The sequence below is a fragment of the Plectropomus leopardus genome, chromosome 7 (assembly GCF_026936395.1).
Source record: "Plectropomus leopardus strain MGB_pleo_1.0 chromosome 7, ASM2693639v1, whole genome shotgun sequence".
Taxonomy (NCBI): domain Eukaryota; kingdom Metazoa; phylum Chordata; class Actinopteri; order Perciformes; family Serranidae; genus Plectropomus; species Plectropomus leopardus.
Genome location: NC_142182.1, coordinates 32,122,615 through 32,149,200, shown reverse-complemented (window position 1 = coordinate 32,149,200; position 26,586 = coordinate 32,122,615). Strand labels below are relative to the sequence as shown.

Genomic DNA, 26,586 nt, shown 5'->3' with positions numbered 1-26,586 from the left:
TTAACAAGAAAAACCTACATTTTATTTTAAATTATGCAGGTGCCAACATAGGTGTGTGAAGCTCTAGCCCCTAGAGGTGAACCTGTTAATTAAAAGTAGCTCATGTGAGTCAAATGAAACATAGTTCATGTGTGCAGCTTGTTTGTCACCTATTTGTGTACCTGTCCACTTCGACGACTGAAGCCGCTGTCTCTTTTTGCGCTGAAGATTCCTGAACAAGTGTGTCCAGATTTCAACTTTTCAGAACCAGCATCATGGCAGAACCTGGAAAATAATGAGGATATTTGTCATTCAAACAGATTCTTGAATGATATCCTGTAATCACAACGTGATCTGACAGTGTTAAACATACGTACATGTTGTTATAATGTGTAGTGAAGTGTGAGCCATCAAAAGGTGTGTTAGGGAAAACCTGGTTGTTTGGAGCATTAAGAAGATGCCCTGTGGGTTCCTAGAAAACAACAACAGACTGAAATAACAGCTCCAAACACAAAGGTAATAACAATTATTGGGAAAAAACTACAAGAGAAAAATATAAAACCTTTTTTCTCATGGTCCTCTCAGTTGGTGCAGTACTTTTAGTCTGAGGTGATGGCAGAAGGGACGACTAGAGGAGCAGAGGAGGGAATGTTCAAAGTTAAAGGGATATCATTCAGATCTAATACAGCTGACTGAATACTCACTGGCCAGGCCAGAGGAGCGGTGGCACCTCGAGTGTATCCTGATTCTCGTGAGAAATGGCTGCTGCACAGGTTCGCTGTCGCCTCAGTGCACTTCAAACACAAAGTACAGAAAGATGCCGTTAAACCTGGAAGATTCTATATTATTAAAAAATATGGAATCCTTATATTTTAATATTATTAAAAATGGCATCCTTTGAAAAGAAAGGTCAGAGCGGTTGAGTCCTGTGGGTCAACCTGCAGAAATGATGGTCGTTTGAAGTCAGTTTTCATCACCGAGCCGGGAGCCTGCAGAAGTTCAACCTGAACAAGACCAAAAAAAGAAATTGAAAGTGAAAGATGGACCACACATAAGAAATAACTGGTGTACCTACATTTTTATGTATTGCATGTTTGATTAAATTTACAAGAATGGCTAAAACTTACCATGTGGGAGTTTTTATCTTGAAATGTGTTTAGTTGAAGATCTGTTTCTTGAGTGAATCCAGTTTGTACTTTTGGACCCACAATCACATGGTGCTGGGAAACTGGAGGAAATGCAACAGCATAAACACACCAAACAAACAAATCACATCAGGTCATCGCAAGTTCTTTACTGTCAAACACACAGCGATGACAGTGAAGCACTTCATTGATCGACAAATTCTCAGGCTCCCTTCAACAGTGCCTCCACAAGTATGTGTAAAAAAATAATTTAAGTAAATCTGATCTGAGCCAAAATATAAAATATTGCAGCAGCTATAATAAAGGAATAAAGTAAAATATCTATTAAAATGATATTTTATACTGTGGTAGCTGGGTTGTAAGTTTTGTTTCAGCATCAGGGGTACACAAAGGGGATGTTTGGAGGTCCTCAGCATGAAAATCCTGATCATCAAATACTTGATTTCCTTCCCTCTGGAGAATTTTTATGCACCAGTTATATTTTATTATTTAATCTTATCAAAATAAAAGTAATTTATTTATTTATATTTTTTTTTGTGTGTGGGGGGGCAGATGCACATATTTAAAATACTGCGGGAGCCCTGAAAATCTAAGCCTGTATATGGTAGACTGGTGAATAGTGGGACAGCCTTGCTGATTGAGTTTGTTTGTAAAAATAGTTAGATAGAACTGGTCTGGTGAAGTCTTCATTCTCTTAATCATTGCAACTATTGCAGCCTGGAAAATAAATACTATTTGTTTTTTCACTTCCCCACATCATCTCCTCATAATTGTCATGTGTTTGAAGCTGTAATATGTAACCTTCATAAAAAAATAACTTTAAGTCAGATTTCTTTTTTTTTCAAGCTATCTGTCTCACAATTTACTGTGACAGTTTTAGCAAACAAGATAAAAAATAATTTTAAACTTTACAGTTACAAACTTTATTATTTTACCTGTTGGTGCGAGTCGATGTGGCACAAACAATCTCTGGTATTCCGTCTGGGGAGAAATATTTATGAAGAGAGATAATTAGGAATTTATTACTCAGCATTTCTGCACACCTGACACTTGTCAACATCTCCGGCATGTTGTTTTCTTTCCGCATCCTACCTTTTCCTCCATGCTCACTGTCTTCGGAAGATTCCTCAGCTGATGGTAGCCGCTCCCTCTGGGTTTGTTAATGATGTTTGGCATAGACCCCGAACAATCAGAGTGGATGTGAGGCTGGTAGTGGAGTTTAGTTTGTGACATGAAGCTGTCAGACAACAGGTGTCTGCAGATATAAACAACAAAGTTTTATTTATCACAGTCAATTTAATCAGTTCAGGAAGTTGGTTTACAAAAATACAAACACAGAAGAATCTGTGCTATCAAATGAATCAAATGAAAGTGTCATCCACACTGTAAAAATACATGTTTTGTTTTAACTTAATAAAGATCTAGACTGCTATAAATTGTCAAATTGATGAAATTTGAGAAGACAATTTGAATCATCAAAAGCTTCCTCAATTTGTCTTTAAAAATTCAGTCAACTTAAAATCGGAACACCAACTTTTTAAAATTAAAAACTAAGTTGTTGGGATTTTTTACAGTGCAAATAACAAAATACACATTTTTGTTTGTTTTGTTGTTTCTAATGGATTCTAGTTGTAGGTTTGTTTTTGCCTTATTATTGATTATTGTAATTACTATTGTTGTTATAATATCTATAATTATTTTTGATTATTATTATTTCTTAGTGTTTATTATGTGCGTGCAGGGCCTTAAAGACACCCCTCTCAGGAGTTTTGCCTCAAACGGAGGTCAGGAAAGTTGTCTTTTCAGGGCTTATTGTTGATTTTTTTTAAAGCAGTAATAGTGTCATATAATAGGGGCTTTTTCTGTGGTAGAAAGAATCAAATATTCACAGCCAAGTCTGTACATTATCCAATTAATAGAGATATTTTAATCAAATGAGCACTGCAGATGAACCTCTATTCACTAGATGTATATCTTAAAAGCCCTGCACACTCATAGCAATTGAAATTGGTGATTTTAATCCTTTCAGTAGATTAGAGCTCTCCTCCAGGCTGTTAGCATGTAGAGACAGTGCATGATTTTTAACATTTCATTGAGCTCTCTTGTTAGCTTTGTTGCACCTGCTGAGGCTGAACAAATATCACCTCTATTATAAGCCTTTTTCACAGCATATTGACTTGTCACTGCATGAAAAGCACAGGTGTAAATAATGTTTCCAGGTCCAAGGTCCTGATATTGTGCACGCTGGCTCACTGTCACTCTCACTGGAACACTTGAATAAAACAAAGTCATAATTAGTGTCTTTACTAACACTCACACTGGCAAGTCACAGCGTCTGCTGTGGAAAAAAGGCATATCACAAAGCTTTTTTCACAGAAGACACTTTGACTTAACAGTGTAAGAAAAGCGCAGGTGATGACACTAACGATGTTATACTCAAGGGTCCCAGTATGCTATGACGATAGTTAGGTTTCCATCCAAATATGGCGCAAATTTTAACAATTTTTTTTTTAAATTGGCACACAGAAAAAGAGAATTTCCGCACTTTTCCATTCACTATTGTTTTGCAAAACTTTGGGAGTTGGTTCACTGAGATAAACAGGTGTAATTTTCCAGTCATGTGCCATTGCAGGACACAACGAGGTGTCAAACAAACGCCTGACTTTCACCAATGAGACAGTTGTCCTTTTCCCACAAAGCGTAGCCTAGTATGCTAATTTGTGTAGCATGCTATGCTAGTGTCGTATGTGACATGTCACGAGAAAAATGTCACATTACGTTAGTGACAATGGAACTTACGTATGCTGTGCTATATTAGAACTTGTGAGCTCGAGATTACCACATGGGAAGTTGCGTAAATGCAGTTGTGAAGTCTGAGCTCTCAGAAAATTTCCACCTATGAGGTCATGGATACCACAACACGGAGGCAACGATATGGTCTCTTCTCGTGAACACAGTAAACATGGCTGTGAGTGCAGCATTAATGCCAATCCATGATGTTTTTCCTAAACCTAACCACATGGTTTTGTTGCCTAAACCTGACCAGGTAGTTCTGGAGCAGAGCTGCAACCATGATAACAAACTTAAAGGGTTTTGAATAATTGTATTGTGAGTATAGAGTAAAATTTTACAAGCAATTTAAACAATAACCATCTTTTTTATTTTGGTAAGTTTTAAGGTAACGTATCCAAATGTGTGCCCCATAAAAACTTTTTTTTTTTTCAAAATTTATTTAAATTCTGTTTACATTGTCTGTTTTATGACAAAAAACATTGCATTTTGTCACCAACTATCATATTGCTTAACATAGAGGGTTAAGGACCTGTTTAACACTGCAACCATTAGAACAATATATGTCGCAATATATCAAGTAATATATGTCGTTTGGAGATCAGTCAAAGATCAACCTATTCAGTCGTGAAGGTATGAGGGAGAGCTGGAAAACGCACAAAAGAGGTGGATAGAAACACACCACATACCAGGACCCTGAAATCAAAGGGCTAAAAGAACTCAGCCATTGTTACTTTTTTTATTTACACATATACTTTTTCCTACTGAGACATGTTGCGATTTGGCTGAACTGGCCCTTTAAGGCCCCCTGACACAATCCACACACACATAGTGTGCTGACACAAGTGTTTTCACTTATTTTGTCTGATTTGACATCCTCACTTTATGCTTTTATCTTGTTTATCTGAGTATCAAATTTTGGTATAGCACAAGATTTCCAGCATAACTCCACCCAGCTACCACTTCACTAGAGGTCCAGTCAGACAGGGTGAGTGAAAACACCTGTGCTGGGCCTTTAAATCAAGTCACAAACATATTTGAATTGTTTCAGTCTTCTGCTCTGACTCTTACCCAAACTGAGGGTTGTCTGTGAGGTCCAAACTGGGCTTGTAATATATGGCTGGTCTCTGGTTTGATGTGAAGCCAGTCTTACTGGGATGTGCGAGAAAAGAGTTGAAGCTCAACCTGCCTGGATCTGACCTTATTCCTGATCAGTAAGAGTTAAGAAAGTTATTCATGTTTACACTGAGGCATCCTTTAATGTGAAATAAAAGTGTCCCCTCATCATTGTGCACTCTCTCACCATAGGACGCTCTGTAAGAAGTATTGTCTGCGTTGCCGGTCAGTGGTCCCCTGCTGCCTGTTGCTCCGACACTAAGCGTGACTATCCTCCCCTGCTCAGCCATCTGTGACTGCTGTAATGGAAACCCTCAGTGACAACAGTGATGGATGGCAAAAATCCTCAGGGCATGTGCACAGTGCTGTAACCACAAACAAAAGCCGCATCAATGTGTAACTCCTTTGTTTTGTTTTTTTTTAGCTCTGACAGAATCCAACACAACTCTCTGAAGAAGTGATTACAGAGTCTGTAATGCAATAAGAGCTCCCTTTATCAAATGCTGTTTGAGTGAGGAGAAAATTCATATCTATCTATATCTATATCTATATCTATCTCTCTCTCTCTCTCTCTCTCTCTCTCTCTCTATATATATATATATATATATATATATACGTATACACACACACACACACACACACACATGTACACCAGATTTAAATGATCCCATAAAAAGAAAGGAAAGCTTCCCTTACCTGCAGCTCTCTGCTGCCTTGTTCTGCTTTTGTAGGTAAACAGGTGTCTGTTGCTAGGAGATCCAGCACAAGGGCAGACTGTTACAGCTGAAGAGTGACCAGAGTGAAAGACTGGCTGCTATACTTTCTACTGCCCATCAGCTCTATGCTTTATTTCTTAAACACCTCTTCAATACATGTTAACTGATCAGAAGAAAATAATACTGCATCTTCTGGGTTAAGTAATGCTGCAGCAGGAAATGTTGTAGGAGTCACCAAACATATCCCAAAAGTCTTATTTACATAAAGGTGCCGCAATAATGTTTTTCATACAGTTGATGCTAATGAATCTCAGCATCTCAGTTACTGTGTGGAAGTGTGAAACAACACATACATGAGCAACACAAAGCCATAGTTTCTAATACAAAAAAAAACCCAGTGAGAATTATTCATAATGTGGACCCAATAGAACATACAAGGAGATTTTTTTATTACGTCACGATTGTTTGGATTATTGAGATTTAAACATTAAGCTTAGTTAAAGATATGATCTATGTATGGGTCAAAAATGCCCCAAAAAACAAGAAAAAAAAAAACAAGCAGGTAACCAAAACACAAAGTACACATGAAACATGAACAAAAAAATAAACTGTTTCACTTCTGGCCCTGGCCCTTTGCTGCATGTCATCCCCTCCCTCTCCCCCTTCACGCTTCAGCTGTCCTATCTATTAAAGGCTAAAAGCCAGAAAAAATATTCTAAAAAAAACCCCAAAAACCTGAAACCAACCAGAATCACAAGGAAGAACTCAGGTGAAGACTGAAGCCAGCAGCAAACACAGTGGAGACATCAGGGAAGATCACAGACAAACTGAAGAGGAAGAAAGGGAAACACACTGGTATATGGGAACTAATAAGGTGAATGAGACACAGCTGGGGGAGGTGGACACAGGTAAAAGGAGGGAAACACAGGGATTGACTGACAATCAAAGGCGTGGCAGGGGACACGAGTGGAGCAAACAGGGAAGACTGCTAACAGGACAGGACAAATGAGACTGATAAAAAAACAGGAAGGAAACAGACAAAGCCAGGGACAACTAAAGGCACAGGAAAACCATGAGGGAACCTACACCTAGTGAGGTACAGGTGAAAGTAAGCAGTGAAACACTAAGGTGGGAAAACACACAAAGACAGGAAATATCATGACACATGGGGAGTGGTTCTACAAAATAAAACAGGAAACAGTACATTAGTAAAAAGAAAACAGCAGAAATCCCCAAAACAAAGTCCACAATATAACACAAAACCTATAACATCATGACTATCAGACTACATTAAAGCAGATGTTTACACTACATGAAGCTATTGGATAAAATCTGTCCCCTTGTTGAAGGTGACTTATGGTGTACGGCTCTTGATTTTTTTAATGTATTTTTATCTGGGTTTCCTGTAAGTGTTATTTGTTAAGTAACTGTAATTGACAGAGCATATTCTGCTTTGATTATATATGCTTTCAAAAAGGGGCAGGTAACATAATCTCTTTTTCTTCTCCCTGCTTCTTTTCGGTCATGGAATGTGTATTAGGGTTGTTTTGAATCTAAATCTGTTTGTTGTGCATTGGTGTGACTGGAACAAGTAAAAATGAAATGAAATAAGTTCTGTACCTAATGGGGTACAGACCTTTAATCTTGCACTTTATAACACACTTGCACATCGTTCTCAAAAATATATGATTATTATTATTACTGGAAGGCCTAATTATATCATTAGTAGTTAACACTGTACAATATTGCATTATGTTACAATTATGTCCTATTGTAGTATAACGTACAGCTACCACTTATGACATGTAATAGGGCTAAGTTATAGGTTACTAGTTACCCTGTTAAACTGTAATAGGTAATGTTACTATATTAATTACTCAACTTATTACATTACATTTGATTACTTTGCTAATAACAAAACAGCATTTTGGGGGATGCTCTCTCATCCCCATCAATATCATTGCTATGTGGTTTAGTTTGTTTATTTGTGATTTTAACTGAACTGATAATTAACTGAATCTGCCTGAAATTCTCTAGAATAATATTATCTCCTTCACGTGCATACTGTATTTAGGACAACTAATATTCAATGCGTTTATGTGGACATGAATAACCCGTTTATGAACAGGTTTTCGGAGTATCCTCATTATGTGTTTCAGCCTGTAAACAATATATTCTGTTTACGAGAAACCTAAATATGTTAGCTGGAGTAGTCTAAAAGAAACTGAGGGGTATATACAAAATGTGAATAGTGAAAATATACAGAATGTGAATAAGTGGTTATTCGTGTCCATGTAACCGCAGTCATATATATTTATAAAAGGAATTCTCTCTAGGAATGTTTTTTAGGAATAGTGCGTGTTGTGTGCTGCACGGATTGTGAAGCCTTTTGAGGCAAATGTGTGCTGTATAAATAGAACTGATTTAGATTACATTTTCAGCTCTTGTAACAAACATCCTCAGCGGCCTGGACAGTTTCTCTGAGTGTCCACTGGAGGGCAGTGTGATGCCACAGTGACTCTGCCTTCAGTCTAGCCCAGAAAAGATGTAAGGTTATGTAAAAAAAAAAGAAAAAAAAGATGATGGATGGCTTGAAATTTGCATGACATCTTGATAAAAATGTCCATCTGAGACAGAGAGTTATCATCCGCCGCTGTTAGCAGGAGAAAATGTCCGTACACCATCTATACATCTGTACACATACATCTACACCAGCATCTCTATTTCATCTGGAGGATATCCAGCTCCTGCTGTATTTAGGACATCAGAAAAAAAACAGGCTGAGCTGGACATCAGTGTCATTCCACCAGATTAAGATAAAGATAAATACTCTCACTAATTAACCACCAACAGGAGGATTTTTGTATTAAATTAAAGGGATGAAAGAGTGATATTAATGCAAACCCTCTGCTTTATTTCAGAGCAGCTCTACAGACACAGTATGAACACTTCAAACAGTGTGATTTTCTCCACTGTTTCATTAATATGTGGGAATTACTGTATAACATCTCTCTGGGTTTTTTCCATGACAACTTGCTCACCCCATGGATCACTAAATATGACAATGCACCGTCGTCACATCATCTCCACACATTCTCTTTAATTCTCACTTCCTCTTCCTTCTCTTTCCATCTCATTTCCTTGGACTCGCGCTGCATCTTCACCTCTGTCACATCGCTTCTTGCTCCCTCCATCTGTCCAAAACGCTGGCAGTCGGAGGAGCCTATCTTTACCAGGCTGTTGCTGCTTGTGTTACCGTTCCACAGCGCTTGACGTGCTGTTGTCGTGCCAAGCCTGGGACTGTTCATTATCTTCTCCAAAAGAAAAAAAACTACAGGGAAACGCCTGCATCATTAGAACCGACAGTCTCATTTCCTGCTTCTTTTCTCTTAAACACAATGTGCACATTATTGGCATTTCTAATTATAAACTCGCAGGGATCCATACAGCAGGACTAGTCCAGGCGCCGATTTTCATTCCACTCAAAAGATTACACCAGATGATTTCACTTATTAGCTCAACTTCAGCCAGCGAGTCAGAGAGGGGGAACTGATCAGTGGAAGCACCTGCTGTACTCTGTTTGAAATGAAAAATCTGCAGAAGACTCTCCACGTGATTGTTCGTCTCTTCTGTGTAGCAATCTGCGTTAGTTCTGCATCTGCATAATCCACATATAACATGACTGTGATTTAGCCAGAAATACAGGCCTGGTTCTTGACAATAAGACTGGGGGAAAAGGATAAACTGCTGCACCTTTTGCAACAGTTTAACACTTAAGATAGCACTTTGAATACAAGGTAGCTTAATAAAAACGACAACAAAGGTGGGTGCAGAGGGTCTAAAAATAGACGGAGGTGATGCAAGCACGGGTCTCCCGTCGAGTTGATGCGCTTGGCTCGCCTGCAGCCGTCTGTTGTGGTTCAGGGAGGGACGAAACCCCGGCCCCTGTCTGCAGGAGCTCGGCTGGCTCGGTGCTCGTCTGTGTTTCCTGCTTAGCTCTGATACTCTGCTGCACCGGGAGGAGAATCTTGACGGTTTCTCTGTCGGTTCAATAACCTGTTTCTATGTCTGCCATAGAATAGCACGGAATTAATATTTAGAGAGACATAAAGAGACAGCTCAGGCGCTAAGACCCTTCTTTGTGTGTCAGGTCTCAGGGGCGCTCTCTCTGCTTCACCGCCTCACTGTTCTGGGTCTTATCTCCTTCCTGCTTCCTTTTTGACTTCTGTACTTAATAGGCAAATCTGGCACGCACGGTTTGGGGTAAATTGTATTGTCATCTTTTTCCATTTCGAGTTTCAGTCAGCTTTGGTGCGTGTAATGCTAAGGAGGCGGGTTGCCACGAGCAGAGGGGGATTCAGGCGTAAAATAAGACATTTTAAGTCAAAACGTGTACAAGACATGATATCCTGTAACTCGATGAGAAGCAGATTAAATTAAAGGAAAACAATTTCACTGTGGTGTTGATGCTGCCAGATATGCTTTTGAATGTTTGATGTGGGACGGATTGAAGCTGAAACACGCAGCTGTTGGACTGAAGTCAGAAGTGAAACAAACTGTATGAACAATGCAAGAGCTAATTAATGAAGAAATCTGTCATCATCCTTGAAAGTGGGATGAAAGATTCTCCCAGAGTGTAGCATGTAGTGGTGCGATTCATTTACCTTCATGCTGACTAATGTGCTGCTCAGAGAAGCTTTCCACTATACATTTTTAATTGCACTCAAAGGCAAAAACAACCTTTGCAGATTGCAGCCGCTATCAGCACACAGTGGAACATGGGAAATTGGAATGGTGTCATTACAGTTTCTAATTATTTTTATTGCAGCTTAATTACACTATATGTCTACGTGTGACTGAGATGATTAAAAAAATAAATAAAATAAACAAAAACACCAGAAGATACACTGTACACTAAATGGCCGCAAGTATGTGGACACTCTGTTCATATTTTGTTGCTGGGATGTTTTTTTCTTTTCTTTTTTAAGCCAGTTGAGGGAGATTTTAATTGCTACAGCATTTAACAACTTCATACATGAACAAAAGTTAGTGTGATTCCAAGTTGATCCATTTAAAGGAACTCTGTGCGTTGACTCCACATGAATCAAAACATGGAGGTTACTGAGCCAGTAGTGAGCAGCTAACTGTGCTATCTCCATGAACAGCCATAAACAACGGCAACAGTACTGACAGAGCTAACAACATTAACCGCGGGGGACCTGGAGGGCCGGCACTATGCTTCCACAAGGACGCCGTCCATATAGCAGCTGTAACCTCTGTACGAGAGCTGTGCAGAGTGGCGGTGACAAGCTAGCAGGTGGGATACACACCTGCACTAACATGCACACCTGATCTCCACATTCTAATGAGTTCATGCTTGAGTCCAAGTGGCTGTTTGTGCCTAATTTGAGAACACACAGTCTTCTTGAGATGTTGCGTACATGATAATGAAACAGATTCAAGGTCACATTGACCTTTGACCACCAATATCTAACCAGTTCATTGCTGAATCTATGTGGATTTATGTCTAATTTGAAAAAAAAATTACCTTAGGTGTTCTTGAGATATCACATTCCCGATAATGATACATATGGGGTCACAGTGACCTTTGACCTATGACCATCAACATCTAATAAGGTCTTCCTTGAGTCAAAGTGGCTGTTTGTGGTAAATTTGAGGAAATTCCCTTCTTGCGTTCTTGGATGTCACGTTCACAAAAATGGGACGGGTGGTCAACCTGAGCACGATCTGATGTCACCAAGTAAGTGTTGTCCCTGGATCGATAACTAACTTGTTTGTCCAGGAGTACAACCAGCCAATCAGCAGCACCTTGTGATTGTGATGTCATTCACAGTGCACCGTGCGGACAACCCACACCCCCCAAAAAAACGCCCATTCCAAAGCTATTCAAGCAGCAACGGCACACAGAGTTTTTCTTGGATTTAAAGCACATTTTTGGGGGGAGGAATTACTAAATATATTTAACCTTTCTTGGGTCTATTTAATGGAAAAGAAATATGTATGAAAAATAGATGTTACAGGAACTGTGGTAAAATTAGCTCTACCTGCTAAGCTAAGCTAAGCTAAGCTAAGCAGGCTTAAAGGCAGCTTTCTTTATAATACTCCAATTATAGCATCCACTTAGACTGATATTGATTTTTTTACGCAGGCCTTTTTTTTTTTTAAAAAAAGGCTGAAATACAATTAGATATCAACCCCTGTGGGGTGCGTGCCCCGTCTGTTTCTGCAAACTTGGAGCGTGCCAACTGCCAGCTGCTTTATGCAATACACTGACTATATAAAAGCATTACCTACAGCCCCACTTCAAAACCACCAAAATATCCCTTAAAATCCCATGGTTTTAGAATGAGATGCATGTGCGTGTAGTGTTTGAGTGTCCACATACTTTTGGCCTCTTAGTGCATCTCCGGAATCAACAGCTATCGCTCTTCAATTAACCTTTAAAGAAAGACAGGCAGAAAGACCATTGAATCTCTGCACACAGATGTAGTAAAAATGATTCTTTAATATGGAACAAAATCAGAGCTCAGCTCCATGGCTCCGTCCACCCAACACACTCTGTAACACTGATGGGTGGAGGAGAACGAGAAAATCAACCAGTAAGATCACAGTCCGCTCGGCCAAAAAACAGGAGAGGCTAAAAAAACATGGAACGCAAAACCAAAGTGCTACTGGGTTTGACCTCGAGACGCCCTCTATCCTTCCCTCCTGACCCAGGATGTGACCGCAGGGACGGGCCTCTCTGCCGCCATCCCAGGGCTCTCCCACCTCCTCACCTTCCTCACTTCTGGAGGTCAGCGGCTCCTCAAACCAGTCAGTGACCCGCTGACCTCTCAGAGCCCGATGAGGTTTAGCGCGAAGGTGGGTTTTCGGAGGAGCGGAGAGGCGAGTGTGACGGTCTTAACGCTGAGCGTGCTGCCAGTTCTCAGAGACACGGGAGCACAGACAAGACGTCGTGGTTATTATCATGGCTCCAGTGGAAATGTCTGTGGTTCAGTCCCTCTGCTGTTTTACTCCCAGCCAGCATGAAAATTTAATCATCTTTAAAATGTTTCTTGCTTAAGATTTGGATGGAATGTTTGAAGTTTTTTAAGGAAATGAGAAGAGACGGGAGGGAGGGGACATCTGCGGAGGCCGCCCAGTAAGAACCCGTTACTATCCTAACACAGGGACATCAACAGAAGTACTACACAGATATGTACAGAGCAACCAAGCAACACATCAGAATACTGAGTAATAAATCTGGTGTGGGAAAGGGAAGGTAATAATAGTCCACTACAAATGCACATATCCCACTACTCTTTTTTTTTTTTTTTTATGTGTAGTTGGTTCGATCTTTAAGGCTATTGTCTTTCTCTTGCTACAAACTGGGCGGCAGTGAAGCCACCACAACATAGATTTGAGTCACAGGTCTGTGCTTAACATCTGAATATGGCTGCTTTGTGTTTCTGCGTGCTGAGCCGGCAGCTACCCTTCCCCTCAGAGAGGAGGCAAAAAGTACAAAGAGAGGGGGATAAAAAAAGACAAAAAGGTATGATCGCGGGATGAGGATGCTCTCTTTTTTTGTACTAAATCATTCTCTGGTCCACAGAGCTGCGCAGGAAAAACAAGGTGATGTGGAGGGTGACGGATGAGAGCTGTTAATGGACAAAGAATCACAGATAGATGAGGAAACATGGATTACTGGGAAATTAGAGTCTGCTGGTGTATGCATTACCAGCTGAATGGGAGAGTAAATGAGCAATTGAGCAGAGGAAGTGGAAATCTATACTTGGTGGAGGATTAAGATGAAGCGTTGTAATGAAGAAGCAGAGCGGACATGAGAGAGAGAGAGAGAGGGCATCTGCCAGCTTCAGCCAACAGTCATTCTGCACCTTAACACACACTGCGTCACATGACAAACTACATCAGAGAGGGAGGGAGGAGGGAGGCACTGCACAGAGAGCACTAGCACTACCATGGACGGACGCACACCTAAAACACGCACACGCACGCATACGCACACTACTGCACAGGGTCCCAGTCTGCGTTCCACTGCACTCTCCTGGCTGCCAGAACCTCGCTGTGTCTCGTCAAGGAAATCAAAAAACAGCAAACGAACCGATCAACAAACAAACAAACGAGAAAAAGAAGAAACAACACACACTTTGGATCCCACTGGCAAGAATGAAAAAATAAACCAGAAACGAAACCTAGGATATAAAAAGAGCCAGTGGCACCGGGTTTTACAGAAAGCATTTTGCTCAATGACTGGCTTTTGAACAGCTCTACGCTTTTTCTTTTAGTCTACCAAGTATATACTATTAACCTTACCAGGCAGCTAAAATCTATACAGTACTGTCATTTTTCATATATTTATAGATATTTATACACTATACAAAGTTGGCAAAAATACATAAATAAATACATTAAATTAGATTGTACACATCACAATTGTGTGTTTTAAGTTAGAGCACTCTTTGTTGAAGAGGTGGGCCATGGCAAGTTGAGAAAGGAGGTGAAGAAACCGGAGTGTTACCCGCGACATCCCTCAACGCAAAGGAGTCACCATCGGTAATATTTCAGTGTATGGCGTTTTGATTAATTAGGCGTATTGCTTGTTACCTACCTGATTAAAAATGTCAACATTATGGCAGGAGTTAGAGGATGCTCTAACTGAAGTCTATTTACAACCAGCAAGGAAATGAAAACACAGGCTTTCCGAGGGATCTGGATTTAGGGAAAATTCATTTTCAGTGCATCGAGAAAGACAGATTGTGTGTGTGTGTTTTTGTGTGTGTGTTTTCTGACTCCCTGTGGGACTCCCTCTAGAGTATGGCATTACAAATGAAGGCAGGACTGTTTCCACTGTCCTTCCTGCAGACAGCTGCTGGGAGTATCTGCTGTACCTTATCATGTCTGTGGCGGAGACAGTCCTTAAAAGTAATACCAAACTGATAAGCTCTGTCCCTGCACTGTGCGCAGGCCCTGCCAGACTCATAAGGCTGTGGCATATGGAAAATAAGGGAAGTAGGCGGAGAGACACCTGCAGTGAAAATAAACTGGACGACAGCCCTGGGCTTTTTTTTTTTTTTTGGATCTAGCAGCGGGCACGGAGAAGGCACAGGGCATGTTTTGGACATTTGGAAACATCAATCTCCCTCATTTATTTTGATTAAAAATCCCACTACGTCTGCCATATTTATAGCGCTAATCCTTGGTTTCCCTTGCTCGAATTTGAGAGTTCTTACAAATATCTGACTAAGCAGGAGACGAACATATTATGCGACGAGTTCACGGCAGTCAGTTGTGCTTAATCATGACTCTAACCCCCAAAATAAGAGGCTGAATCACAAGCATGCAAATGGTCTTTACAGGGTCAGACGGCTGATGCACGTCCTTCCACTTGGAAGCTATTCGTCTTCTTCCATACATGCCCGTCCCCATGTATGGCCTCCAGCAGAGCAATAATGACTCCAAATTCAATGAGGAAGGCATCATCAGTGTCAGTACAGGGCCAATCCCGTCTAACACAATGGCATTACAGTAAATCCCCAAGCCTATAAGCAGACGGGGGGAGATGTGATGCCAAGCGACCGGGGCAGACTGACTCCACGGGGAGGTGCACAGTCTCCTCACATAGCCAAGGAGGGCTCCTTCTTTGTAATAAAAATACAAAGATGTTTTATGGCGTAAATAACACAGGCTACAATACAGTCTATTTCCTGAAAATGTGTCAGAGGGGTAAATAGGTATGTGGCAGTGTTGCTACAGCGGGCCTGGGATGTGACGGGTACCACTCCTTCCCTTTGTTTCTCTTGCCCCGACCTCACGACACCTCCAACAAAAATACAGCGGACATCAAAAGCCCTTATTCAAGAAGGGCAGGTATAATCAGCTTCAGCATCATCAACATCACCACTGTTATTCATCAACATCATTTGTTTTCTTCATCAGTTCAAGTGACAAATGAAAACTCGGCGTACAACAAATGTTATTTTTCACCAACGATATTTACATAAAGTTTTCAAAAACAGAAGGATTCTTCTTATCACGTTTTTAGAAAGAAATAAACCCAACACAAGAACACCAAGCACACACATACATACACACTGACCAACAGTCAAATGTGAACGCAAAGAAAAAAAACATGTTATTACTCATTATTGTTTTTCATTTTTGTTACCATTCAAATAATGCTTACTTGAACCCTGATTGGGAGAAGTCACATTGGTTTTCACCAGATGCTTAAAACAATTGAAAGGGTGAGTTAGGGGAGGCGAGGTCTGTCTGCGCAGGGCGAGAGTTGCACACGCGCTTGCTGGACAAATGACAAAGGTGACCCAGAAGACTTCTGGGCTGACTCAGCCGTCATAATATGATTCAGCAGAATAAAACATCAACTGCAATCCCTCCAGGATGAAATTACTACAGCCTGATTTTAACCCACACACACACACACACACACACACATACACACACCTAAAGTTCTCTACGACATAACGCGCAGTGTACCCTTAATTCAATATCGCACAAACTACAGCAAAGCAGGCACCTTTCCAATACAGTGAGTCATTGACGCTCATCTTAAGATATCCATCAAGGAAACTAGTGTCGCAGAAAAGGGAAGGAGCTGAGAGTATGACAAGGACAAACAATATCACCAGACTCAGAAGAATATCTTGCTAATCCCTTGGCAAACAGGTGTGACCCCTTCAGCCAATAAAGCTTTCAGATATTTAGAGAGTAAACAGAGAAGAGAGGCTGCAAGTGACAATGATGAATTTTGGGTGGACACACCCATCCCAAATACAAATATCGAAGGAATCTTCTCCCTCATTGTCGTTGAAAATAATGACATTTGAAAATGTAATCATGAATAATTGTATGAATGTATGACTCATACTTGGTCATTTTTAGGTACTTTTGAAGCACTTGAGTCCTTCAGCGTCTGGATGCAGGCATGTGCAGAGGCTCCAAGGTGTCTGAAGGTTAAGATACTGCAAGTCTACAAGGCCAGACACATTTGTATGATGTGTGAAATGTGCTGTATAAGGCTGAATGATTCTTCTGTTACTTTAAGTTGCTGGTGTGTCTTCGTCCGTGTTTGTTCTGTGCCAAGAGTTTCTCTGATCCGATTTATGTTGTCATTAAACCTTTATATATTCATATAAACTGTGGCTCATCAAATTTATTTCATTAATCATCAAGATGAAGCTTGACCAAGAGCACTAGTTTTTTCTACATCACTCACCATATCCAGCTGTCTTCATTCATGCTAACAGCTCTGTGAAATGTCAGCTCACTCACTCAAGCAATGTTAGCATGCTGATGTTTAGTCAGTCACCAGAAAAAAAAGTTGGCATTATACGTTCCTGCAGACCACATCACATTGGCACATTTCAGACATGTATTTTAAAAAAGTTTCTAAAGACAGGTTGTATATGAGCCGCTATTGGGGCTGTTTACACGGCAATGGTCTTGCATGAAACACTACATTTTTGTTACAGTTAGGTCTTTATTCACAGGGCAATTAGGGTAATGCTGCATTTCCTGGTGAGACAGTAGAATGATAGGTGTTTGTTTTTACTGAGACATCGGTGCTTTTCCCACAGGAATAATGACACAAAAAGTAGTTGTTTTTTTATCAAAACATTACTGTGTTTCCTCTGGTATAGCAACACAAGAAGCAGCTGTTTCTTTCCCACAGACATTTCTACTTTTCAAGGGGTATAGTAGCACAAAAAGTAGTTGTTTTCCACCAAGACATTGCTACTTTTCCTGCCAGGATAGTGCCCCTAAAACCAGTTATTTTAAACTATAACATGATCTTTTCTTAACCATAACTAAGTGGCATATGTGTCTAAAATTTACCACAGCCTTGTTGAAAAGTACAGTTTCAACGTGTCTGCTAAACAATAATGCACAAATAAAACATATTTGTGGTTTGTAGAAACGTACACTGTCAATATTTGTTCTGGCATTCAGGTTCTGTTTCACAGGTATGTTTACCATGGCTGTGACACAATGGCTGTACTTAAAGTTGAATAAATTTACATAAATGTTGAAAATCAGATAGTGTTCCAACACCCCACAGATTGAGCACTAAATAGAGAAATATCTAATAAACTGTGTAAAAAATGTAATTTACATAACTGAAAAGTCAATTTTAAAAGCCTTTATTCAGTGGCAAAGTTGTGGGCAGTGTTGGCTGTGCCTGTCTTCTTGAATTAAACCTCAGTAATCAACCTGTAATTATCCACACCTGCAGCGACCAGTTGGCTTCGCGAGGGAATGAAACACTGATGAAAGACAGAGCTGAGACTGAACACAAGGAGAACGAGTACAGAGTGGAGTTAGTCTGAAAGAAAAAGTCTAGACTACGAGCATCTGCATCGCTGCCATGCTGTATTCATGAGCTCAGGATTGCTGAAGGTCATCGCTGACAGTGTTGGTGCCAACACAACGCAATACGTTTAGAGGTGTGAGACAGGTGGCAGTATAATAAAACTGGGATTTGGAAATAGCTCTCTCCTTTATACTGTTTGGCTCTGAGCTCGCCATCCATTTTAATGGTGCTGCTGTTTGACTGCTGGGGATGAGAGAACATTATGTTTGAGACTCCTGGTTGTTTTGTGGAAAGTGCAACTTCTGGAGACTCTGTGATGAAGCCACTGTGATAAACTGCTCCTCCAAAAGTAAATAACTTTTATGAAAGTAAAGGCAATATTGCAGTCACATTGGGGCATTTTTTTTGTTTTTAAAAGGTCACTTTTAGGCCATGAGCATGAATAGTCACTGATTCTCTTTCAGTGTAGATAAATTAAGATGCCGGCTGAATTAATCTTTGCATATACATAGCTCGTCAGTAGCCATTTTTCCTTTAACATCAAAAATATTCTTGACACTGTTTTATCAGCCCGATACTTGATGACATTTCCTGATTTTCTGAATACTGCTTATAAAGACCATTTTGAACTTATGATGTTTTAGTATTTAGCTACAGAAATTAAAGCAATCCTTCTGTTTGAGCTCTTAGAGACTAACTGGCCTATCACTAACCCCCGCAACGGTGGCTAACGGTGGCTACAGAAACCATCAAAAGAGTCCTCACTATGCCATGGTGTTAGCATTAGCCAGCCTTTGCTTTCTTTGTAACATTACAGCTAAGTTAATGGTTTACTGTTGGGTGGACCTAATGTCCAATTGTCAAAGAACAAAAATACTAAGACTAAGTTGAACAGATAGCATAACTTGGCCACAACCTTAGCCGCTATTAGCTAACTTAAGCCAACATTGCCTAGCAAAGTTTGCTGCAATGTGATATTATACACAATGTTGCTGACATAATGTATGAAGTCATATATATTTGTGACTTTGCTGCAAATTTTACTAATGCTATGTTGTCTTACCTTAGAACAAATTTAGGCATCCTTGTTTATCTTCTTTAAGTGCCACACAGCTTAATCCAAAGGAGACACTTTGCTCTGTTTATGTGAAGTTTAGGGAACAGGATTAATTCCTCTCCATTTTCTAGCCTCTCAGAATACCTTGTATAAGTGTTAAATTTACTCTGCGCACATCTTTGACCATTTTTTTAAGTTCTAAGTGCATAAATTTAAATAAAACCGCAGGAAAACCAAAATTTCTAATGCTTGTCTATGGAGTTCAACGAGTAGGAAGTCCAAGTCATGGTCCGAGTGCATTGTAGAGCTGCATGAGATGTGATTGGTTCATGGTGCTCGAGGGCAGGGCTTAGCGATAGTTTGGGAAATCGTCCACTCCCCATTGATAACATCGCTACTGTATTTCTGTGTCTGCGAATGACTTACAGGCAAACAAAATTAATTACTTGTACATGTACAGCCTGCATATCATATGTAGCATGACATATTTCCTTTTTTGGTGCTATAAATCAATTTGTCATTTTCATTAAATATACAGGTTATTGCAAAGAGAAGGGTTACCACTTTATGGCCCTGTATATGTATACAGACATTTAAATGCAGCCCTTGAGAAGATCACGTCATCTTTTCCCTAATGTGCCGTTTAACATGTCCATATCGAGAAATGGTAACTGGTGTTTTGACAAGTCTGCACCTTAGAAGGTGTTTTGAAAAAAAATATAAGTTTTACTGAAAAAGATCTGAGGATGAGGAGACAAAACAAAGAGGAAAATGAATATTTATACATGTAAAAAGGGCCTAAACACTTATCTACATATTGGGGTTGGATGATGTCAGAAGAAAAAGATATAAAAATGCAATAACTTACTAACAAAACATTGACATACCATTACATTTTAAGATGATATGACAAACTTGTTGGCAACCATTTTCTTATTTACACATCCAGCAGTTATGGAGCAACATTATTATTCATCTGGAGTCTTCTAACTGGTCACCTGATAAATGAAAGTCAAATATTTAGTCCAATAATGATCTGTTTTTGGTCTCTACCAACTCCTGAGGGAAATATCAGGCTCTTTGGCTGCTCAATGCTCCACTACGTTCACCAGCTAGACACTAACTTTATCTGTCTGCTGTTTGGTGCTGAGCAGGTAGTGCACAGAGGCTTTTTAGGGCTTTTTATCGGAGAACAACTGCCTGAGGCGGCAAAAACGAAGTTATTAGAGCGGGGAGAGTGAACCAAGACAATAAAGTTGTGAGCTGGGCAGCTAAACAATGAGCAGAAACTCAAAATAAAGCTCCTTAAAGCCGAGGAGAGATGCAGATTCAGCTGATAATTCTTGACCGCTTCACATTCGTCCATTGTCAATTGATACATTGTTATTGTTAAAATATAAATCAGCCATTTTAAAGGGGAAAAAATGTTAATTTTGCCATTATTAGTCTTTTTTATTATTTTTCACACACAGCAGTGGGGTCTGGGGGAGGCCAATGTCAACTAAGCACAATAGCTAATAAAATCACACAAAGAAACACATTTTCTAGCATTTCACTGTTCCATTTCGCTCAGTAACCTCCTGCCTTTGCCCACGTCACACAGGCTAATTATGAAATGACCGTCCTATTTAACTTTGTAGAAGTAGAAATATATCATGTATTTGACTTCCATTGAAGAAGTCTGTATTCAGAAGCTCTCTGTAAGTTTTAAAACTCTGCAGCCCTCCAGTCTACCTTCCAGGATCAACGACATCGCACTGTGCCTCATGTTACTAAAAATAAAGCCATATCCCCCAGTTTACAGGGTCACTGATGACTAAGCTTTGTAAAGCCTTGAAGCATCGCAATTTATCACAGCTACTTGTAATCTTGGTGAAAGGAAATAGCGGAGGTATTGTGTTGACTCATCACTTGCACACCTGCACATTCAAACAACATTTGTTTTTCACAGCTTCGCACAGCGATCGCCAACTGATTATTTTCCTCATTTTTACTGACGAGCCTTTATCCCCGTCCGTCATCTTGTTCACGCTCACTAATAAGAGAGTTTGCTTTTATTCTTGGCGAGTATTACCTCTGCAAATAGCCAGTCCCCCAGGTCCAAGAAAGCAGATATTGCTCCTTTCTGACCACCTAATGGGAGTGTAATGTGCTGTGACACTGCAGGCAGTGGCTGTCAAAACAGTGGGCCCTGTTCCATGGCTGGCCAATTGTTCTGAAGGGTGCTGGACTGGATCAGTGCATCACAGCAGCCAGCACCGAGTCTCACACGAAGCAGAACACACTCGCAGCACACAGTGTGCTGCCCAGACCGGCTTATAGAGACAAAAGATGAGGACTAACCTGGTGCAGATTAGACAAGAATTAAAGAATCTTTCAATCTTTCTCGTGGCGATCAGGCTATCGTTATTACAAATCAAAACAAGCACAAAAGCAGCAGATAATGGAAAAAGTTATTGCATGATAAGAGAAACCAAAATCCATTTTAGGCATTATTTTAATGGGGCCAGAGTTAGTAGCAACTACAATGCTGCTTTAACAGAAGCAGTGATGCTTTAACTAATAAAAAAACAACTGATTATATTTGCTCCCTAAGTCAGTCTAACATGAGCCATGATTGAAAGGTGGATGCTCATTTAGACATAAAAACTAAGCCATGCCAGTTAAGAACAAATCCCGAATAGCTGACAGGATTATGTTTCACAGGACGTTCTGAATGTGAAAACACAGATAGACAGACTGTTACAGTTGAGTGTACTAAGAATGAGTAGACGTCTGTGTGAGCAGCTCTTAATGGCTGAAGAATTTGTGTTGGTGCTTTGTTTTATTTACAGAAATATCGAGCTGAGCTGAATGTGCCCGACAAGCAGTTACAGCTACCAGTACACTCTGCGTTACTCTCAAGCACTCAGGGAAGAGATGTCTAATCTGCTTCTACGGTATCTCACAGCGGCACAGCGGCACATCAGACCATCATCTAATATCACACACACTGTCTGTGATACACCATTGCGTGTAGTTTTTGTAAAGAAAAAAGCCAGTGAAGGCCTTGTTATCTTATTTTTCTATCAGCGTTGAAGCCAAAATGCTCATCTGTCTCACTGTTTCCAGATACATCACACCAGCAATATGTCATCCAGAGGAGGTTCTCATCACCACGCCAGCATCAGGGCGAAAACAACATCCCATTCAACACAGACTAAACAGTAGAGGAAGATGAAATTTGTCTCCAAATGTCTACTTAAAAAAGGTTTAAATTAATAAAGCAAGCCAAAGAGATGCAGAGTTGAACTGGTTGCACCAATAAACAACGTATTTCCCTGCCATGTCTAAATAAGATAAAAGATAGCAGCTCGGGCTTTGGCTCCAAACTATGGACCAGACAGGTGTGTCAATGATCGTTTCAATAAGCAAAAGACATTAAATGAGGGGGGTCAGAGTTGGAAATGGGCACCAGCCACTAGTCAAATGCTGGTAAAACATGTAAGCAGCTGCTTGATTTGCTTCACTCACCAGCCAAAACAACAATGGTAATCTATTGAGTGGATGGTAGATTTTGGAGACTAACAGCCCCAGTGGCAGGTAGTCAAAAAAGTTCATTTCCAACCCTGAGATGGGGCACACATTTTGATACGACACCAGCATCAAGTCATTGCCAACTCCGTGTCCCCTTTGGGGGAAAGAAATGCGCCTACAGAGAAATGCCAAAAAACTGTTGTGTAGGGAGTTAACCAAGGCTTTCACACTTTTGACTGGAGGCACATACTGTCAGTGTGGTAAACTGCAAAATAATGCTTGTTAGTGACAGTTGCTACTGATGGATCGCTAACATTAGCTCGAGTGGGAGGCTGCTGCAGTACAGTCATACAGTCCAGCAGCATGACTGTTGTCTCTAACTGAATCTCAGCCTGAAGATCAAACAGTTGGCTATTACCAGGGCAGTTATTTACAGACAACGTTCAGCCAAACAATACCTGGTGATTAAATCAAATATAGATATCCGGATAAGCAATATCTGACCACTGTGATTCATCCACTCCACGGGGGAAGACTGACGGAACATGACAGCGATCAACCTTCATTTATTAAACCTGTAAGGCCTGAACCATGAAATCATTTAAAACTGAACACTTATTTTGTATTGTATTTGATAACTACATACATTTTTCATCCCAATCGGGTATACTAAAAGCTGTTTTTTTGTCAATTGTCCCCCCAAAACAGGAACTTTTTTACCACCTTTTTAGTGCATTGCAGTGGAGGAAAAAAGTTTCTTTCCTTACTCAGCCAAAGATGGACTTTACTCTATACTTTCCTAAAAATACATAATCAGGAAAGCAATTCACCCATTGAATGGTCAAGGTCTCTAGTTTGTGAATGTAAAGTTTCATGAGGCTGCCGTTATCCTACAGGTCACAATGGCTCATTTGACACAGAGAGGTCAAGACTGACATGGAAGTCACAGAAAGTCGTATTATCAAATATGATACAGATGGCGTTATAGGGTTAAGGTAGCACAAAAGTTCAGGTTCAGACAAGGTCGCAAAACAATTATTTGACATGTCTATAAAACAAATTCAAATTTCATTGACATTAAAAAGATCTTCTGCTATCTATCCCACAAAAAGGGGGCACGGCCTCGACATTTTGTACCCTGATGTGCCAGTCTGATGTACATGCACTCATTGTTCAGCATCATGGAGTCGTGCAGGAGCATCCAGACTCCTAGTTAAGAGCTCTGATCATGCTCTCTGCAGATCAACACATTGTGTAACAACCCTGTTGAGCTGGCTGGCCTCCGTGTGACAAGCCTGATCTCTCCATCCTCACCTGACATTTCAGACACCAGCAGCCTGCCACCAGGAGTCTGGTAGCTGATATACAAACACACACACCCATACACACACACATACCAAGGTACACTGAGGAAAACAAAAAGAGGAGGATGAGAGCCCGACATCCATCCTCTGTGTCCTCCACTTCATCTCCAAACCCTGAAATCACAGAGCAGACGTCTCCTCTACCCCAACTGCCGCTCACCCTTTCAGATACTCCTCCCTTTATTTTCACCAGTACTTTAATCATCTTAAAAACTGTCATCATCATTATTATTGTTATTACATTTTCAAAAAGTGCAGAGAGAACTTCACTGAGCCCTCGTTCAGAAGGCAGGGCAGTAAAGGAGGACGGGGGAAACAATGGCAGTAAGAAGAGCAAGAAGAGCACAAGATGAGAAAGAGAAAAGAGAAGAAGATTTCTGCCCAGTCTGAATTGTGTTGCTCCTGTGAACGCATACACACACACACTCACAGACACACACACACTCGAGCACACGCAGCAACAGGCACACATCAACGCAGTACACCATACAGGCAAAACTGGCGGAGCTCGACCCCCATCAGCACAAGACAACAGCACAGGGCAGCACAAAAGAATTCATAGCATCAAGAAACACACAAATGTGTGCACACACAACCGAACGTATGTGCACAAACAGCGCAAGCGTTTTGCTTCTGTTTTTATCTTAAATTTGAAAGATTTTTAAATTGGTTTCCTCAGTTGGTGATGCTGTGAAAAATGACATCATCATATCATGGGGGATTTGTTGTTGTTGTTGTTGGTGGTGGTAGGGTTTTTTTTTTCATCTTCTTTTTTCTCTCTCCACGTCAGGGCTTTTTGTCTGGAAAAATCAGGAGCGATCCATTTCGTAAGTTTATTGTGTTCCCGCTTTCCCAGTTCCGGAAAGTTCAGTTTATTTTTTTCTTTTTTAATCTCTATTTTTGTTGGAGCTACAGCACAGCACCCACAGCACACAGACGACAAGAGGGTGGGGATTCCAGAAAGGGTTGGATTCACTAATATTGTGCCAGAGGAAAAAGAAAGAGGGAACAATAAAGGAAATAAAGAAGACCATAGAAGAGAGGGGGGAAAGAAAAAGAAGAGGGAGAAAAGAGACAGCAGTATCAACAACTCCATCTTGAGTTCAGCTGGATTCATCACACACCGAGTATTGATTGCTTTCCACAACTTGAACCGAACATTAAACCACTTTTGAGTAGAAGGAAGGAGCACTGAAAGAGGGAGAGGATATTGTACACTTGAGACGGATGACAAGGCGACAAATGAAGAGACGGGAGAGATGGGAAACAGCAGACAGACTATGGATAACATACTGTATAATAGTCATGTGTATAGGGGGAGTTCTGCCAATCTATTCGCCTAATATATTCATATGTATATGTACATATTGTACATACTGTATAGTATCGTGTACCTGGAATAGTCATACAATAGGATTATATGAGATTAGATCGTTACTTAAGATTCTCTGTGATCCCACGGGACTGGCACCATTAATGGGTCAGGGGCTGCAGTGCAGTTCAGAACCAAGGGGTCCACAAAGAAACTGAACATCAGACCTCCACAGGCAAAGTGCATAAGGACAGACAGACATACAGACAGTCAGAAACAGGGGGACCATTGGCAAAGTGGTGAGACACGGAACTTAAGACACGGCTGTAATGAGGGAGAGGGAACAGAGGAGGTGAGAAGAGCCGGAGAGGAATAGAGATTTTGAAAGAAAAGAGAAAAAGAGTTTAAAGGTTTAAGAGAGCAGATGGCTAATTGTACCCGTGTTTCGCAGCCTGGCAGCAAGTCAGTCTTGTGCATAAGGACGGGAGTGGGAGGAGGGGAGGGAGGAGGGGGAGTGGTAGTGGGAGACGGGAAGGGGCCATGGAGGAAGCTGGGTGGTGCGATCAGGCCTTGAGAGCGTGCCACTGGGCGACGTTGGTGCGCGGCCGAGCGAGCATGTCTTTCCAGTGCTTCACCTCCGCTGGTCCGCTCTTCCATGATAGGTAGATCTGAGAGAGGGGGAGAAGAGAAGAGATGATGATGTTGTTGTAAAATAATCTATAACCCTTTTCAGACATGTTTAAGTGATGGTCTTTGATGTTCACATGTGTCAAACACATTTATTCAGACACGACAGCAGATTTTTTTGGAGAGAGCCGCGATGCTTTGCACGACATTTTGCATCTGGTTAGCAAGAGGGAGCGGTGGCTCTGTCGGAGAGCAGTGATGAGTTGAGGTAATGAAATGAAGAAGAAGAGTGGTTTTAGTTCTCTCACAGGCTGCATCACTTATGGATTTTGAAACCGATTTTTCCGTTGCAGCCTTAATCAATGAGGCCTATTTCTTGGCTGTAACTCCCTGGAGTCTCCGCTGGTTGCCTAGCAACTGTTCCCGTCCAAGAAATAGTCCGGCACATTACCTCCTGTAAAACAGAGTTTTCACACTTCGGCTTTTGTACGGTTCAACAAACTACACAAAATGTGCAAATGAGTTAGTTTAAAAGTGGTTCACACCAGCACGATTTTCATGGGAAAAACTAGCAAAAAAATCATTTGGGTGTTTCTTATGAATACTTGCACACCC

General features: G+C 40.7%; 2 protein-coding genes across 8 annotated transcripts in view; both read right to left on the bottom strand.

Moving 5' to 3' along the window:
* Positions 1–6,640, bottom strand: saxo4 (stabilizer of axonemal microtubules 4). 3 transcript variants are annotated; one of them, XM_042496730.2, is made up of 13 exons: positions 6,493–6,640; positions 5,727–5,779; positions 5,218–5,395; positions 4,986–5,121; positions 2,217–2,379; positions 2,060–2,105; positions 1,107–1,207; positions 918–983; positions 684–773; positions 542–607; positions 357–451; positions 162–264; positions 1–82 (listed from the first exon to the last, which is right to left on the bottom strand). In XM_042496730.2, the coding sequence occupies exons 3-13, from the start codon at positions 5,318–5,320 to the stop codon at positions 71–73; spliced, it is 981 nt and encodes a 326-aa protein (XP_042352664.2). In that variant the 5' UTR covers positions 5,321–5,395; positions 5,727–5,779; positions 6,493–6,640; the 3' UTR covers positions 1–70. The 3 variants fall into 3 exon arrangements, with proteins under 3 accessions (XP_042352664.2, XP_042352665.2, XP_087935565.1); XM_042496731.2 differs by having other exon boundaries at positions 5,727–5,813; positions 6,493–6,636; XM_088079439.1 differs by having other exon boundaries at positions 5,727–5,804; positions 6,493–6,611.
* Positions 6,641–12,230: 5,590 nt separating this feature from the next.
* Positions 12,231–26,586, bottom strand: part of syt7a (synaptotagmin VIIa) — a 109,858-nt gene continuing 95,502 nt past the window's right edge. For 3 of the 5 annotated variants that reach the window (XM_088080519.1, XM_088080518.1, XM_088080517.1), the window contains one exon: positions 12,231–26,012. In XM_088080519.1, the coding sequence (XP_087936645.1) occupies positions 25,908–26,012 (105 nt within the window). In that variant the 3' untranslated portion in view covers positions 12,231–25,907. The remainder of the gene's footprint in view (positions 26,013–26,586) is intronic. The other 2 variants (XR_015777087.1, XM_042495463.2) reach the window with 2 other exon arrangements.

Bases quoted from the DNA above. Each gene is read 5' to 3' on its own strand.
- saxo4 (XM_042496730.2), bottom strand. From the start codon at position 5,320: ATGGCTGAGCAGGGGAGGATAGTCACGCTTAGTGTCGGAGCAACAGGC. The intron at 5,122-5,217 runs GTGAGAGAGTGC...CTTACTGATCAG, and splicing joins TTCTTACAGAGCGTCCTATG to GAATAAGGTCAGATCCAGGC. The intron at 984-1,106 runs GTAAGTTTTAGC...GGTCTTGTTCAG, and splicing joins AAGATAAAAACTCCCACATG to GTTGAACTTCTGCAGGCTCC.